This window comes from Panulirus ornatus, chromosome 7, assembly GCF_036320965.1.
Source record: "Panulirus ornatus isolate Po-2019 chromosome 7, ASM3632096v1, whole genome shotgun sequence".
In the NCBI taxonomy this organism is placed as follows: domain Eukaryota; kingdom Metazoa; phylum Arthropoda; class Malacostraca; order Decapoda; family Palinuridae; genus Panulirus; species Panulirus ornatus.
Genome location: NC_092230.1, coordinates 51,320,170 through 51,339,484, shown reverse-complemented (window position 1 = coordinate 51,339,484; position 19,315 = coordinate 51,320,170). Strand labels below are relative to the sequence as shown.

Sequence of the window (19,315 nt, the reverse complement as noted above, 5' to 3'; positions counted from 1 at the left end):
CCAGTGAGACATTATACACCCAACACCAGTGGAAGACACTATACACCCAACACTAGTGGAAGACACCATACACCCAACACCACTGGAAGACAATATACACCCAACACCACTGGAAGACACAATACCCCAACACCACTTGAAGACACTATACACCCAACACCAGTGGAAGATACAATACCCCAACACCACTAGAAGACACTATACACCCAAAACCACTGGAATACACTATACAACCAACGCCACTGGAAAACACTATACACCCAACACCATTGGAAGACACTATACACCCAACACCACTGGAAGACAATACCCCAACACCAGTGGAAGACACTATATACCCAACACCAATTAAAAGACACTATAAACCCAACACCAGTGGAAGACACTATACACCCAACACCAGTGGAAGACACAATACCCCAACACAAGTAGAAGACACTATAGAATCAACACCAGTGAAAGAGACTATACACCCAACACCACTGGAAGACACTATACACCCAACACCACTGGAAAACACTATACACCCAACACCAGTGGAAGATTCGATACCCCAACACCAGTGGAAGACACTGTACACAACACCACTGGAAGACACTATACACCCAACACCAGTGGAAGATACAATACCCCAACACCATTCAAAGACTACACACCCAACAAAACTGGAAGATGCTCTACACAAAACACCACTGGAAGACACTATACACCCAACACCACTAGAAGACACTATACACCCAACATCACTGGAAGACATTATATACCCAACACCAGTGGAAGACACTATACCCCAGCACCAGTGGAAGACACTATACACCCAACACCAGTGGAAGATACTAAACAACCAACACCAGTGGAAGACACTATACATCCAACACCAGTGGAAGACAAATACACCCAACACCAGTGGAGGATACTATACACCAACTCCAGTCGAAGACACTATACGCCCAACACCAGTGGGAGACACTATACACCAAACACCAGTGGAAGACACTATACACCCAGCACCAGTGTAAGCCACTATACACCCAACACCAGTGGAGGACACTATACACCCAACACCAGTGGAGGATACTATACAGGAACACCAGTAGAAGACACTATACACCCAACACCAGTGGAAGATACTAAACAACCAACACCAGTGAAAGACACTATACATCCAACACCAGTGGAAGACACTATACACCCAACACCAGTGGAGGACACTATATAGCAACACCAGTAGAAGACACTATACACCCAACACCAGTGGAAGACACTAAACATCCAACACCAATGGAAGACACTATACACTCAACACCAGTGGAAGAAACTACACATCCAACACCAGTGGAAGACACTATACACCCAACAACAGTGGAACACACTATACACCAAACAACAGTGGAAGACACTACACACATAACACCAGGGGAAGATATACCAAAACAGTGGAAGACACTATACACCTAACACAAGTGGAAGACACTATACATCCAACACCAGGGGAAGATATAATGCCCAAACACCAGTGGAAGACAATATACACCAACACCAGTGGAAGACACTATACGCCCAACACCAGTGAAAGACACTGTACACCCAATACCAGTGGAAGACACTATACACCCAACACCAGTGGAAGACACTATACACCCAACACCAGTGGAAGACACTATACACACAACACCAGTGGAAGATACATTACTCCAAGACGAGTGGAAGACTCTATACACCCAACATCAGTGCAAGACACTATACGTCCAACACCAGTGGAAGACAATACCCCAACAGAAGTGGAAGACACTGTACAGCCAACACCAGTGGAAGACACAATACCTCAACACCGGTGAATGACTGTATACACCCAACACCAGTGGAAGACACTATACATTCAACACCATTGGAAGATACAATACCCTAACACCAGTGGAAGACACTATACGGTCAGCACCAGTGGAAGACACTATACACACAACACCAGTGGGATACAATATCCCAACACGAGTGGAAGACACTATAAACCCAACACCAGTGCAAGACACTATACATCCAACTCCAGTGGAAGACACTATACACCCAACACCGGTTGAAGATACTATACATCCAACACCAGTGGAAGACACTATACACCCAACACCAGTGGAAGACACTATACACCCAACACCAGTGCAAGACACTATACATCCAACACCAGTGGAGGACAGAATACACCCAACACCCGTTGAAGACACTATATATCCAACACCAATGGAAGACGCTATAGACTCAACAACAGTGAAAGACATTATACACCCAACACCACAGGAAGACACTATACACCCAACACCAGTGGAAGACACTATACACCAACACCACTTGAAGACACTATACACCCAACACCACTGGAAGATACAATACCCCAACACCAGTGGAAGACATTATACACCCAAAACCAGTGGAAGACACAATACCCCAACATCACTGGAAGACACTATGCACCCAAATCCAGTAGAATACACTATACACCCAACGCCACTGGAAAACACTATACACCCAACACCATTGAAAGACACTATACACCCAACACCACTGGAAGACAATACTCCAACACCAGTGGAAGACACCATACACCCAACACCAGTGAAAGACACTATACACCCAACACCTGTGGAAGACACTATACACCCAACACCAGTGGAAGACACAATACCCCAACACCAGTGGAAGACACCATACACCCAACACCAGTGAAAGACACTATACACCTAACACCACTGGCAGACACTATACACCCAACACCACTGGAAAACACTATACACCCAACACCATTGGAAGATACAATACCCTAACACCAGTGGAAGACACTATGCACAACACCGGAAGACACAATACACCCAACACCAATGGAAGATACAATACCCCAACACTATTCGAAGACTATACACCCAACACCAGTGGAAGACACTATACATCCAACACCGCTGGAAGACACTCTACACCCAACACCACTGGAAGACACTATACACCCAACACCAGTGGAAGACAATACCCCAACACCAGTGGAAGACACAATACCTCAACACCGGTGATTGACAGTATACACATAACACCAGTGGAAGACACTAAACATTCAACATCAGTGGAAGATACAATACCCTAACACCAGTGAAAGACAATATACACCCAACACCAGTGGAAGACACTAAACACATAAAACCAGTGGAAGATACAATACCCCAACACGAGTGGAAGGCACTATATACCCGACACCAGTGAAAGACACTATACATCCAACACCAATGGAAGACACTTTACACCCAACACCAGTTGAAGACACTATACATCCAACACCAGTGGAAGACACTTTAAACTCAACACCAGTGAAAGACATTATACACCCAACACCAGTGGAAGACACTATACACCCAGCACCAGTGGAAGACACTATACACCCAACAACACAGGAAGACAATATATACCCAACACCACTGGAAATTACAATACCCCAACACCACTGGAAGACACTATACACCCAACACCAATGAAAGATACAATACTCCAACACCACTGGAAGACACTATACACCCAAAACCACTGGAATACACTATACACCCAACGCCACTGGAAAACAATATACACCCAACACCACTGAAAGACACCATACACCCAACACCACCGGAAGACCATACCCCAACACCAGTGGAAGACACTATACACCCAACACCAGTGGAAGGCACTATACACCCAATACCAGTGGAAGACACTATACACCCAACACCAGTGGAAGACACTATATAGACACCCAACACCAGTGGAAGACACAATACCCTAACAAGTAGAAGACACTACAGACTCAACACCAGTAAAAACACTATACACCCAACACCACTGGAAGACATTATACGCACAACACCACTGGAAAACACTATACACCCAACCCAGGAAAACACAATACACCCAACACCAGTGGAAGACACTATACACCCAACACCATTGGAAGACACTAAACAACCAACACCAGTGGAAGACACTATGCATCCAACACCACTGGAAGACACTATACACCCAACGCCAGTGGAGGATACTATACAGCAACACCAGTAGTAAACACTATACGCCCAACACCAGTGGAAGACACTATACAACCAACACCAGAGGAAGACACTATACACCCAACACCAGTGGAAGACAGCATACACCCAACACCAGTGGAGGACACTATATAGCAACGTCAGTAGAAGACACTATACGCCCAACACGTGAAAGACACAATACACCCAACAACATGTAAGACACTATACACCCAATACCAGTGGAAGAAACTATACCCCAACACCAGTGGAAGACTATACACCCAACACCATTGGAAGACACTAAAACTCAACACCAGTGAAAGACACTATACACCCAACACCAGTAGAAGACACTATACACCCAACACCAGTGGAAGACAAAATACCTTAACACCAGTGGAAGACACTATACACCCAAGTGGAAGACACTACAACCCAACACCAGTAGAAGACACTATACACCTAACACCAGTGGAAGACACTACAACCGAGCATCAGTGGAAGACACTATACACCCAACACCAGTGGAAGACACTATACGTCCAACATCAGTGGAATACACTATACCCCAACACCAGTGGGAGACACTATACACCCAACATCATTGGAAGACACTATACACCCAACACAAGTAGAAGACACTATACATCCAACACCAGTGGAAGAAACTATACCCCAACACCAGTGGAAGACACTACAACCCAACACCAGTGGAAGACACTATACACCCAACACCAGTAGAAGACAATATACATCCAACACCAGTGGAAGACACAATACATCCCACACCAGTGAAAGACACTATACCCTAACACCAGTGGAAGACACTATACACCCAAAATCATTGGAAGACACGATACACCCAACACAAGTAGACACTATACATCCAACACCAGTGGAATACACTATACACCCAACACCAGCGGAAGACACTATACACCCAACACCAGTGGAAGACACTATACACCCAACACCAATGGAAGAAACTATACCCCAACACCAGTGGAAGACACTACAACCCAACACAAGTAGAAGACACTATATATCCAACACCAGTGGAAGACACTATACACCCAACACTAGTGGAAGACACTATACACCCAATACCAGTGGAAGAAACTATACCCCAAAACCAGTGGAAGACACTACAACCCAACACCAGTGGAAGACACTATACACCCAACACCAGTAGAAGACACTATACACCCAGCACCAGTGGAAGACACTATACGTCCAACACCAGTGGAAGACACTATACACCCAACATCATTGGAAGACACTATATACCCAACACAAGTAGAAGACACTATACATCCAACACCAGTGGAATACACTATACACCAAACACCAGTGAAAGACACTATACAGCCAACACCAGTGGAAGACACTATCTACCCATCACCAGTGGAAGACACTCTACACCCAACACCAAGGAAAGACACTATACACCCAATACCAGTGGAACAACTATGCACCCAACACCAGTGGAAGACACTATACACCCAATACCAGTAGAGGATACTATACCTCAACACCAGTGGGAGACACTATACACCCAACACCAGTGGAAGACACTGTCCCCCAACACCAGTGGAAGACACTATACACCCAACACCAGTGGAAGACACTATACACTCAACACAAGTGAAAGACACTGTACACCCAATACCAGTGGAAGACACTATGCACCCAACACCAGCATAAGACACTATACACCCAACACCAGTGGAAGACAAAATACCCCAACACCAGTGGAAGACACTATACACCAAACACCAGTGGAAGACACAATACCTCAACACCGGTGAATGACAGTATACACCCAACACCAATGGAAGACACTATACATTCAACACCAGTGGAAGATACAATACCCCAATACCAGTGGAAGACACTATACACCCAACACCAGTGGAAGACACTATACACTCAACACAAGTGAAAGACACTGTACACCCAATACCAGTGGAAGACACTATGCACCCAACACCAGCATAAGACACTGTACACCCAACACCAGTGGAAGACAAAATACCCCAACACCAGTGGAAGACACTATACACCAAACACCAGTGGAAGACACAATACCTCAACACCGGTGAATGACAGTATACACCCAACACCAGTGGAAGACACTATACATTCAACACCAGTGGAAGATACAATACCCCAATACCAGTGGAAGACACTATACACCCAACACCAGTGGAAGACACTATACACACAACACCAGCGGAAGATACAATACTCCAACGCGAGTGGAAGACACAATACATCCAACACCAGAGCAAGACAATACACACCCAACACCAGTGGAAGACACGATACATCCAACACCAGTGGAAGATATAATACCCCAACACCAGTGGAGACACTATACACCCAACACCAGTGGAGACACTATACACCCAACACCACTGGAAGACACTATACACTCACCACCAGTGAAAGATATTATACACCCAACACTACTGGAAGACACTATACCCACCAACAACGGTGGAAGACACTTTACCCCAACACCAGCGGAAGAAATTATACCCCAACACCAGTGGAGAACACTATACAACCAACACCAGCGAAGGACACTATACCCCAACAACAGTGGAGGACACTATACACCCGACACCAGTGGAAGACACTATACACACCAACACAAGTGGAAGACACTATACACCAACACCAGTGGAAGAAACTATACCCCAACACCAGTGGAAAACACTATACAACCAACACCAGCGAAGGACACTATACCCCAACACCAGTGGAGGACACTATACACCCGACACCAGTGGAAGACACTATACACACCAACACAAGTGGAAGACACTATACACCAACACCAGTGGAAGAAACTATACCCCAACACCAGTGGAAAACACTATACAACCAACACCAGCGAAGGACACTATACCCCAACACCAGTGGAAGACACTATATACCCAACACCAGTAGAAGACACTATACACACCAACACAAGTGGAAGACACTATACCCCAACACCAGCGGAAGAAATTATACCCCAACACCAGTGGAAAACACTATACAACCAACACCAGCGAAGGACACTATACCCCAACAACAGTGGAGGACACTATACACCCGACACCAGTGGAAGACACTATACACACCAACACAAGTGGAAGACACTATACACCAACACCAGTGGAAGAAACTATACCCCAACACCAGTGGAAAACACTATACAACCAACACCAGCGAAGGACACTATACCCCAACACCAGTGGAAGACACTATATACCCAACACCAGTAGAAGACACTATACACACCAACACAAGTGGAAGACACTATACCCCAACACCAGCGGAAGAAATTATACCCCAACACCAGTGGAAAACACTATACAACCAACACCAGCGAAGGACACTATACCCCAACAACAGTGGAGGACACTATACACCCGACACCAGTGGAAGACACTATACACACCAACACAAGTGGAAGACACTATACACCAACACCAGTGGAAGAAACTATACCCCAACACCAGTGGAAAACACTATACAACCAACACCAGCGAAGGACACTATACCCCAACACCAGTGGAAGACACTATATACCCAACACCAGTAGAAGACACTATACACACCAACACAAGTGGAAGACACTATACCCCAACACCAGCGGAAGAAATTATACCCCAACACCAGTGGAAAACACTATACAACCAACACCAGCGAAGGACACTATACCCCAACAACAGTGGAGGACACTATACACCCGACACCAGTGGAAGACACTATACACACCAACACAAGTGGAAGACACTATACCCCAACACCAGTGGAAGAAACTATACCCCAACACCAGTGGAAAACACTATACAACAAATACCAGTGAAGGACACTATACCCCAACACCAGTGGAAGACACTATATACCCATCACCAGTAGACACTATACACACCAACACCAGTGGATGACACTATAACCCAACACCGGTGGAAAAAACTATACCCCAACATCAGTGGAAAACACTATATAACCAACACCAGTGAAGGACACTATACCCTAACACCTGTGGAGGACACTATACACCCAACACCAGAGGAAGACACTATACACCCAACACCAGTTAAAGACCCTTCACCTGCCTCATGTTGGTTGTGGTCCATTGCGCTCACCTGCCTCATGTTGGTTGTGGTCCTGTGTACTGACGTGCATGTGGTTGTGGTCCTAGGTAATGACCTACCTCATGTGGTTGTGGTCCTATGTAATGACCTGCCTCATGTTGGTTGTGGTCCTATGAACTGACCTGCCTCATGTTGGTTGTGGTCCTGTGTACTGACCTGCCTCATGTTGGCTGTGGTGCTGTGTACTCTCCTGCCTCATGTTGGTTGTGGTCCTGTGTACTGCCCTACCTCATGTTGGTTGTGGTGATGCGTAATGACCTGCCTCATGTTGGATGTGGTCCTGTGTACTGTCCTACCTCATGTTGGTTGTGGTCCTGTGTACTGTCCAACCTCATGTTGGTTGTGGTCTTGTGTACTGTCCTACCTCATGTTGGTAGTGGTCCTGTGTACTAACCTGCCTCATGTTGGTTGTGGTCCTGCATAATTACCTGCCTCATGTTAGTTGTGGTCCTGTGTACTGTCCTACCTCATGTTGGTTGTGGTCCTGTGTACTGTCCTACCTCATGTTGGTTGTGGTCCTGTGTACTTTCCTACCTCATGTTGGTTGTGGTCCAGCGTAATGACCTGCCTCATGTTGGATGTGGTCCTGTGAATTGACCTTCCTCATGTTGGCTGTGGTGCTGTGTACTCTCCTGCCTCATGTTGGTTGTGGTCCTGTGTACTGTCCTACCTCATGTTGGTTGTGGTCCTGTGTACTACCCTGCCTCATGTTGGTTGTGGTCCTGCATAATGACCTGCCTCATGTTAGTTGTGGTCCTGTGTACTGTCCTACCTCATGTTGGTTGTGGTCTTGTGTACTGTCCTACCTCATGTTGGTTGTGGTCCTTTGTACTTTCCTACCTCATGTTGGTTGTGGTCCAGCGTAATGACCTGCCTCATGTTGGTTGTGGTCCTGTGTATTGACCTTCCTCATGTTGGCTGTGGTGCTGTGTACTCTCCTGCCTCATGTTGGTTGTGGTCCTGTGTACTGTCCTACCTCATGTTGGTTGTAGTCCTGTGTACTAACCTGCCTCATGTTGGTTGTGGTCCTGCATAATGACCTGCCTCATGTTAGTTGTGGTCCTGTGTACTGTCCTACCTCATGTTGGTTGTGGTCCCGTGTACTGTCCTACCTCATGTTGGTTGTGGTCCTGTGTACTTTCCTACCTCATGCTGGTTGTGGTCCTGCATAATGACCTGCCTCATGTTGGCTGTGGTGCTGTGTACTCTCCTGCCTCTTGTTGGTTGTGGTCCTGTGTACTGTCCTACCTCATGTTGGTTGTGGTCCTGCGTAATGACCTGCCTCATGTTGGATGTGGTCCTGTGTACTGTCCTACCTCATGTTGGTTGTGGTCCTTTGTACTGTCCAACCTCATGTTGGTTGTGGTCCTGTGTACTGTCCTACCTCATGTTGGTTGTGGTCATGTGTACTAACCTGCCTCATGTTGGTTGTGGTCCTGCATAATTACCTGCCTCATGTTAGTTGTGGTCCTGTGTACTGTCCTACCTCATGTTGGTTGTGATCCTGTGTACTGTCCTACCTCATGTTGGTTGTGGTCCTGTGTACTTTCCTACCTCATGTTGGTTGTGGTCCAGCGTAATTACCTGCCTCAAGTTGGTTGAGGTTCTGTGTATTGACCTTCCTCATGTTGGCTGTGGTGCTGTGTACTCTCCTGCCTCATGTTGGTTGTGGTCCTGTGTACTGTCCTACCTCATGTTGGTTGTGGTCCTGTGTACTAACCTGCCTCATGTTGGTTGTGGTCCTGCATAATGACCTGCCTCATGTTAGTTGTGGTCCTGTGTACTGTCCTACCTCATGTTGGTTGTGGTCCTGTGTACTGTCCTACCTCATGTTGGTTGTGGTCCTGTGTACTTTCCTACCTCATGTTGGTTGTGGTCCAGCGTAATGACCTGCCTCATGTTGGTTGTGGTCCTGTGTATTGACCTTCCTCATGTTGGCTGTGGTGCTGTGTACTCTCCTGCCTCATGTTGGTTGTGTTCCTGTGTACTGTCCTACCTAATGTTGGCTGTGGTCCTGTGTACTAACCTGCCTCATGTTGGTTGTGGTCCTGCATAATGACCTGCCTCATGTTAGTTGTGGTCCTGTGTACTGTCCTACCTCATGTTGGTTGTGGTCCTGTGTACTGTCCTACCTCATGTTGGTTGTGGTCCTGTGTACTTTCCTACCTCATGTTGGTTGTGGTCCTGCATAATGACCTGCCTCATGTTGGCTGTGGTGCTGTGTACTCTCCTGCCTCATGTTGGTTGTGGTCCTGTGTACTGTCCAACCTCATGCTGGTTGTGGTCCTGTGTACTGTCCTACCTCATGTTCGTTGTGGTCCTGTGTACTAACCTGCCTCATGTTGGTTGTGGTCCTGCATAATGACCTGCCTCATGTTAGTTGTGGTCCTGTGTACTATCCTACCTCATGTTGGTTGTGGTCCTGTGTACTGTCCTACCTCATGTTGGTTGTGGTCCTGTGTACTTTCCTACCTCATGTTGGTTGTGGTCCAGCGTAATGACCTGCCTCATGTTGGTTGTGGTCCTGTGTATTGACCTTCCTCATGTTGGCTGTGGTGCTGTGTACTCTCCAACCTCATGTTGGTTGTGTTCCTGTGTACTGTCCTACCTAATGTTGGTTGTAGTTCTGTGTACTAACCTGCCTCATGTTGGTTGTGGTCCTGCATAATGACCTGCCTCATGTTAGTTGTGGTCCTGTGTACTGTCCTACCTCATGTTGGTTGTGGTCCTATGTACTGTCCTACCTCATGTTGGTTGTGGTCCTGTGTACTTTCCTACCTCATGTTGGTTGTGGTCCAGCGTAATGGCCTGCCTCATGTTGGTTGTGGTCCTGTGTATTGACCTTCCTCATGTTGGCTGTGGTGCTGTGTACTCTCCTCCCTCATGTTGGTTGTGGTCCTGTGTACTGTCCTACCTCGTGTTGGTTGTGGTCCTGTGTACTAACCTGCCTCATGTTGGTTGTGGTCCTGCATAATGACCTGCCTCATGTTAGTTGTGGTCCTGTGTACTGTCCTACCTCATGTTGGTTGTGGTCCTGTGTACTTCCTACCTCATGTTGGTTGTGGTCCTGTGTACTTTCCTACCTCATGTTGGTTGTGGTCCTGCATAATGACCTGCCTCATGTTGGCTGTGGTGCTGTGTACTCTCCTGCCTCATGTTGGTTGTGGTCCTGTGTACTGTCCTACCTCATGTTGGTTGTGGTCCTGTGTACTAACCTGCCTCATGTTGGTTGTGGTCCTGCATAATGACCTGCCTCATGTTGGTTGTGGTCCTGTGTACTGTCCTACCTCATGTTGGTTGTGGTCCTGTGTACTGTCCTACCTCATGTTGGTTGTGGTCCTGTGTACTTTCCTACCTCATGTTGTATGTGGTCCAGCGTAATGACCTGCCTCATGTTGGTTGTGGTCCTGTGTATTGACCCTCCTCATGTTGGCTGTGGTGCTGTGTATTCTCCTGCCTCATGTTGGTTGTGGTCCTGTGTACTGTCCTACCTCATGTTGGTTGTGGTCCTGTGTACTGTCCTGCCTCGTTGGTTGTGGTCCAGTGTATTGACCTGCCTCATGTTGGTTGTGGTCCTATGTAATGACCTACCTCATGTTGGTTGTGGTCCTATGTAATGATCTGCCTCATGTTGGTTGTGGTCCTGTGTACTGACCTACCTCATGTTGGTTGTGGTCCTGTGTACTGTCCTACCTCATGTTAGTTGTGGTCCTGCGTAATGACCTGCTTCATGTTGGTTGTGGTCCTGTGTATTGACCTTCCTCATGTTGGCTGTGGTGCTGTGTACTGTCCTGCCTCGTGTTGGTTGTCGTCCTGTGTACTGTCCTACCTCATGTTGGTTGTGGTCCTATGTAATGACCTGCCTCATGTTGGTTGTGGTCCAGTGTACTGACCTAACTCATGTTGGTTGTAGTCCTGTGTACTGACCTGCCTCATGTTGGCTGTGGTGCTGTGTACTCTCCTGCCTCATGTTGGTTGTGGTCCTGTGTACTGACCTGCTTCATGTTGGATGTGGTCCTGCATAATGACCTGCCTCATGTTGGTTGTGGTCCTGTGTACTAACCTGCCTCGTGTTGGTTGTGGTCCAGCATAATGACCTGCTTCATGTTGGTTGTGGCCCTGTGTACTGTCCTGCCTCATGGTGGTTGTGGTCCTGTGTACTGTCTTGCCTCATGTTGGTTGTGGTCCTGTGTACTGTCCTGCCTCATGTTGGTTGTGGTCCTGTGTACAGACCTGCTTCATGTTGGTTGTGGTCCTGTGTACTGTCCTACCTCATGTTGGTTGTGATCCTATGTAATGATCTGCCTCATGTCGATTGTGGTCCTGCTTAATGACCTGCCTCATGTTGGTTGTGGTCCTATGTAATGACCTACCTCATGTTGGTTGTGGTCCTGTGTACTGACCTGCTTCATGTTGGTTGTGGTCCTGCGTAATGACTTGCCTCATGTTGGTTGTGGTCCTGTGTACTGTCCTGCCTCATATTGGTTGTGGTCCTATGTAATGATCTGCCTCATGTTGGTTGTGGTCCTGCGTAATGACCTGCCTCATGTTGGTTGTGGTCCTGTGTATTGACCTTCCTCATGTTGGCTGTGGTGCTGTGTACTCTCCTGCCTCATGTTGGTTATGGTCCTGCGTAATGACTTGCCTCATGTTGGTTGTGGTCCTGTGTACTGACCTGCGTCATGTTGGTTGTGGTCCTGTGTACTGTCCTGCCTCATGTTGGTTGTGGTCCTGTGTACTGACCTGCCTCATGCTGGTTGTGGTCCTGTGTACTGTCCTGCCTCATGTTGGTTGTGGCCCTGTGTACTGTCCTGCCTCATGTTGGTTGTGGCCCTGTGTACTCTCCTACCTCTACCTCATGTTGGTTGTGGTCCTGCGTAATGACCTGCCTCATGTTGGTTGTGGTCCTGTGTACTGACCTTCCTCATGTTGGCTGTGGTGCTGTGTACTGTCCTGCCTCATGTTGGTTGTGGTCCAGTGTATTGACCTGCCTCATGTTCACTGTGGTCCTGTGTACTGACCTGCCTCATGTTGGTTGTTGTCCTGTGGACTGTCCTGCCTCATGTTGGTTGTGGTCCTGTGTACTGTCCTGCCTCATGTTGGTTGTGGTCCTGTGTACTGGCCTGCCTCATGTTGGTTGTGGTCCTGTGTACTAACCTGCCTCATGTTGGTTGTGGTCCTATGTAATGACCTGCCTCATGTTGGTTGTGGTCCTGTGTACTGACCCGCCTCATGTTAGTTGTGGTCCTGTGTACTGTCCTACCTCATGTTAGTTACGGTCCTGTGTACTGCCTCATGTTGGTTGTGGTCCTGTGTTCTGACCTGCCTCATGTTGGTTGTGGCCCGGTGTGCTGACCTGCCTCATGTTAGTTGTTGTCCTTTGTATTGACCTGCCTCATGTTAGTTATGGTCCTGTGTACTGCCTCATGTTGGTTGTGGTCCTGTGTACTGACCTGCCTCATGTTGGTTGTGGCCCGGTGTAATGACCTGCCCCATTTTGGTTGTGGTCCTGTGTACTGTCCTGCCTCATGTTGGTTGTGGTCCTGTGTACTGACCTGCCTCATGTTGGTTGTGGTCCTGTGTACTGTCCTGCTTCATGTTGGTAGTGGTCCTATGTACTGACCTGTCTCGTGTTAGTTATGGGCCTATGTACTGACCTGTCTCATGTTAGTTATGGTCCTATGTACTGACCTGCCTCATGTTGGTTGTGGTCCTGTGTACTGTCCTGCCTCATGTTGGTTGTGGTCCTATGTAATGCCCTGCCTCATGTTGGTTGTGGTCCTGTGTACTGACCTGCCTCATGTTGGTTGTGGTCCTATGTAATGACCTGCCTCATGTTGGTTGTGGTCCTGTGTACTGACCTGCTTCATGTTGGTTGTGGTCCTGTGTACTGTCTTGCCTCATGTTGGTTGTAGTCCTGTGTACTGTCCTGCCTCATCTTGGTTGTTGTCCTGTGTACTGACCTGCCTCATGTTGGTTGTGGTCCTGTGTATTGACCTGCTTCATGTTGGTTGTGGTCCTGTGTACTGACCCGCCCCATGTTAGTTATGGTCCTGTGTACTGACCTGCCTCATGTTGGTTGTGGCCCTGTGTACTGTCCTGCCTCATGTTGGTTGTGGTCCTGTGTACTGACCTGCCTCATGTTGGTTGTGGTCCTGTGTACTGACCTGTCTCATGTTGGTTGTGGTCCTGTGTACTTACCTGCTTCATGTTGGTTTTGGTCCTGTGTACTGTCCTGCCTCATGTTGGTTGTGGTCCTGCGTAATGACCTGCCTCATGTTGGTTTTGGTCCTGTGTACTGACCTGCCTCATGTTGGTTGTGTTCCTGTGTACTGTCCTACCTCGTGTTGGTTGTGGTCCTGCATAATGACCTGCCTCACGTTGGTTGTGGTCCTGTGTACAGACCTGCCTCATGTTGGTTGTGGTCCTGTGATCTGACCTGCCTCATGTTGGTTGTGGTCCAGGGTACTGTCCTGCCTCATGTTGGTTGTGGTCCTTTTTAATGGCCTGCCTCATGTTGGTTGTGGTCCTGTGTACTGACCTGCCTCATGTTGGTTGTGGTCCTGTGTACTGACCTGCCTCATGTTGGTTGTGGTCCTATGTAATGACATGCCTCATGTTGGTTGTGGTCCTGCTTAATGACCTGCCTCATGTTGGTTGTGGTCGTGTGTACTGTCCTCCATCATGTTGATTGTGGTCCTATGTAATGACCTGCCTATTGTTGGTTGTGGTCCTGTGTACTGATCTGCCTCATGTTGGTTGTGGTCCTGTGTACTGACCTCCCTCTTGCTGGTTGTGGTCCAGGGTACTCTCCTGCCTCATGTTGGTTGTGGTCCTGTGTACTGATCTGCCTCATGTTGGTTGTGGTCCTGTGTACTGACCTCCCTCTTGCTGGTTGTGGCCCTGTGTACTGACCCGTCTCATGTTGGGTGTGGTCCTGTGTACTGACCTGCCTCATGTTAGTTGTGGTCCTGTGTATTGGCCTGCCTCATGTTGGTTGTGGTCCTGTGTATTGACCTGCCTCATGTTGGTTGTGGTCCTATGTAATGACATGCCTCATGTTGGTTGTGGTCCTGCTTAATGACCTACCTCATGTTGGTTGTGGTCCTGCATAATGACCTGCCTCATGTTGGCTGTGGTGCTGTGTACTCTCCTGCCTCATGTTGGTTGTGGTCCTGTGTACTGTCCAACCTCATGCTGGTTGTGGTCCTGTGTACTGTCCTACCTCATGTTCGTTGTGGTCCTGTGTACTAACCTGCCTCATGTTGGTTGTGGTCCTGCATAATGACCTGCCTCATGTTAGTTGTGGTCCTGTGTACTGTCCTACCTCATGTTGGTTGTGGTCCTGTGTACTGTCCTACCTCATGTTGGTTGTGGTCCTGTGTACTTTCCTACGTCATGTTGGTTGTGGTCCAGCGTAATGACCTGCCTCATGTTGGTTGTGGTCCTGTGTATTGACCTTCCTCATGTTGGCTGTGGTGCTGTGTACTCTCCAGCCTCATGTTGGTTGTGTTCCTGTGTACTGTCCTACCTAATGTTGGTTGTGGTTCTGTGTACTAACCTGCCTCATGTTGGTTGTGGTCCTGCATAATGACCTGCCTCATGTTAGTTGTGGTCCTGTGTACTGTCCTACCTCATGTTGGTTGTGGTCCTATGTACTGTCCTACCTCATGTTGGTTGTGGTCCTGTGTACTTTCCTACCTCATGTTGGTTGTGGTCCAGCGTAATGGCCTGCCTCATGTTGGTTGTGGTCCTGTGTATTGACCTTCCTCATGTTGGCTGTGGTGCTGTGTACTCTCCTCCCTCATGTTGGTTGTGGTCCTGTGTACTGACCTGCCTCATGTTGGTTGTGGTCCTGTGTACTGACCTGCCTCATGTTGGTTGTGGTCCTGTGTAATGACCTGCCTCATGTTGGTTGTGGTCCTGTGTACTGACCTGCCTCATGTTGGTTGTGGTCCTGTGTACTGACCTGCCTCATGTTGGTTGTGGTCCTGTGTACTGTCCTGCCTCATGTTGGTTGTGGTCCTGTGTACTGACCTGCCTCATGTTGGTTGTGGTCCTGTGTACTGACCTGCCTCATGTTGGTTGTGGTCCTGTGTACTGTCCTGCCTCATGTTGGTTGTGGTCCTGTGTACTGACCTGCCTCATGTTGGTTGTGGTCCTGTGTACTGACCTGCCTCATGTTGGTTGTGGTCCTGTGTACTGACCTGCCTCATGTTGGTTGTGGTCCTGTGTACTGACCTGCCTCATGTTGGTTGTGGTCCTGTGTACTGACCTGCCTCATGTTAGTTATGGTCCTGTGTACTGACCTGCCTCATGTTGGTTGTGGTCCTGTGTACTGTCCTGCCTCACGTTGGTTGTGGTCCTGTGTACTGACCTGCCTCATGTTGGTTGTGGTCCTGTGTACTGACCTGCCTCATGTTGGTTGTGGTCCTGTGTACTTACCTGCTTCATGTTGGTTTTGGTCCTGTGTACTGTCCTGCCTCATGTTGGTTGTGGTCCTGCATAATGACCTGCCTCATGTTGGTTTTGATCCTGTGTACTGACCTGCCTCATGTTGGTTGTGTTCCTGTGTACTGTCCTACCTCGTGTTGGTTGTGGTCCTGCATAATGACCTGCCTCACGGTTGTGGTCCTGTGTACAGACCTGCCTCATGTTGGTTGTGGTCCTGTGTGCTGACCTGCCTCATGTTGGTTGTGGTTCAGGGTACTGTCCTGCCTCATGTTGGTTGTGGTCCTTTTTAATGGCCTGCCTCATGTTGGTTGTGGTCCTGTGTACTGACCTGCCTCATGTTGGTTGTGGTCCTGGTGTACTGACCTGCCTCATGTTGGTTGTGGTCCTGTGTAATGACCTGCCTCATGTTGGTTGTGGTCCTGCTTAATGACCTGCCTCATGTTGGTTGTGGTCGTGTGTACTGTCCTCCCTCATGTTGATTGTGGTCCTATGTAATGACCTGCCTCATGTTGGTTGTGGTCCTACTTAATGACCTGCCTCATGTTGGTTGTGGTCCTGTGTACTGACCTGCCTCATGTTGGTTGTGGTCCTGTGTACTCTCCTGCCTCATGTTGGTTGTGGTCCTGTGTACTGATCTGCCTCATGTTGGTTGTGGTCCTGTGTACTGACCTCCCTCTTGTTGGTTGTGGCCCTGTGTACTGACCCGCCTCATGTTGGGTGTGGTCCTGTGTACTGACCTGCCTCATGTTAGTTGTGGTCCTGTGTACTGGCCTGCCTCATGTTGGTTGTGGTCCTGTGTATTGACCTGCCTCATGTTGGTTGTGGCCCTGTGTACTGACCCACCTCATCTTAGTTATGGTCCTGTGTACTGACCTGCCTCATGTTGGTTATGGTCCTGTGTACTGTCCTGCCTCATGTTGGTTGTGGCCCTGTGTACTGACCCGCCTCATCTTAGTTATGGTCCTGTGTACTGACCTGCCTCATGTTGGTTGTGGTCCTGTGTACTGACCTGCCTCATGTTGGTTGTGGTCCTATGTAATGACATGCCTCATGTTGGTTATGGCCCTGTGTACTGAGCTGCCTCATGTTGGTTGTGGTCCTGTGTACTGTCCTCCCTCATGTTGATTGTGGTCCTGTGTAATGACCTGCCTCATGTTGGTTGTGGTCCTACTTAATGACCTGCCTCATGTTGGTTGTGGTCCTGTGTATTGACCTGCTTCATGTTGGTTGTGGTCCAGGGTACTCTCCTGCCTCATGTTGGTTGTGGTCCTGTGTACTGATCTGCCTCATGTTGGTTGTGGTCCTGTGTACTGACCACCCTCTTGCTGGTTGTGGCCCTGTGTACTGACCCGCCTCATGTTGGGTGTGGTCCTGTGTACTGACCTGCCTCATGTTAGTTGTGGTCCTGTGTATTAGCCTGCCTCATGTTGGTTGTGGTCCTGTGTATTAACCTGCCTCATGTTGGTTGTGGCCCTGTGTACTGATCCACCTCATCTTAGTTATGGTCCTGTGTACTGACCTGCCTCATGTTGGTTGTGGTCCTGTGTACTGTCCTGCCTCATGTTGGTTGTGGTTTTGTGTATTGGCCTGCCTCATGTTGGTTGTGGCCCTGTGTACTGACCTACCTCATGTTGGTTGTGGTCATGTGAACTGACCTGCCACATGTTGGATGTGGTCCTGTGTCCTGACCTGCCTCATGTTGGTTGTGGTCCTATGTACTGACCTGCTTCATGTTGGTTGTCGTCCTGTGGAATGACCTTCCACATGTTGGTTGTGGTCCTGTTTGTTCACCTGCCTGATGTTGGTTGTGGTCCTGTGCACTGACCTTCCTCATGTTGGTTGTTGTCTGTGTACTGATCTGCCTCATGTTGGTTGTTGTCCTGTGTACTGACCTGCCTACTGTTAACTGAGGTTGTGCATAATGACCTGCCTCATTAGTTAGGTCAGTCCACAGGATCATATTGAACATGGTGTAGGTCAATAAAGAATAATTACCGCCAGTAGGAGCATCATCTGCTTTAGCTTCCAGTGATGGTCGATGAAGGCTCTTGGCTGAGAATCGATGAGGCCTGGAAGGTCAGCATATGGCAGGACAGTATCTCTGAAGGTCGACAACACATCCTCTCGAATGTTATGGTCCTGAGGAGGGAAACAGTGATGGCTTGTTACAGTACACTGTAGTAGAGGGCATTATTATTGTTTATACATGTTCTGAGGATGTCAACAGTGGTGTCTAGTTATGTTACATTGTAGAAGAGGGCATTGTTATAGTTTATACATGAAGAATGTGTGGAAGGACAGAACATTACATGTCTATGGATTGAACCAGGGCATGTGCAGTGTATGGAGTAAACCATGGAAAGTTTTGTGAGGCCTGGATGTGGAAAGGGAGCTGTGGTTTCGGTGCATTATACATGACAGCTAGAGACTGAGTGTGAATGAATTTGGCTTTTTTTGTTTGTCTTTTCCCAGAGCTACCTCATGCTATTTCATGTGTAGCGGGGTAGCGAAGGGAATGGATGAAGGCAGCAAGTATGAATATATATATATGTATATGTCTGTGTATGTATATGTATATATGCATTGAAATGTATAGGTGTGTATATGTGCATATATATATATATATATATATATATATATATATATATATATATATATATATATATA

The 19,315-nt window shown here is 47.9% G+C and overlaps 1 protein-coding gene across 1 annotated transcript in view; it reads right to left on the bottom strand.

Annotated features, from left to right (window-relative positions):
* Positions 1–19,315, bottom strand: part of LOC139749643 (uncharacterized) — an 80,079-nt gene that overhangs the window by 39,087 nt on the left and 21,677 nt on the right. The window contains exon 2 of the mRNA XM_071663815.1: positions 18,644–18,787. Within this exon, the coding sequence (XP_071519916.1) occupies positions 18,644–18,787 (144 nt within the window). The remainder of the gene's footprint in view (positions 1–18,643; positions 18,788–19,315) is intronic.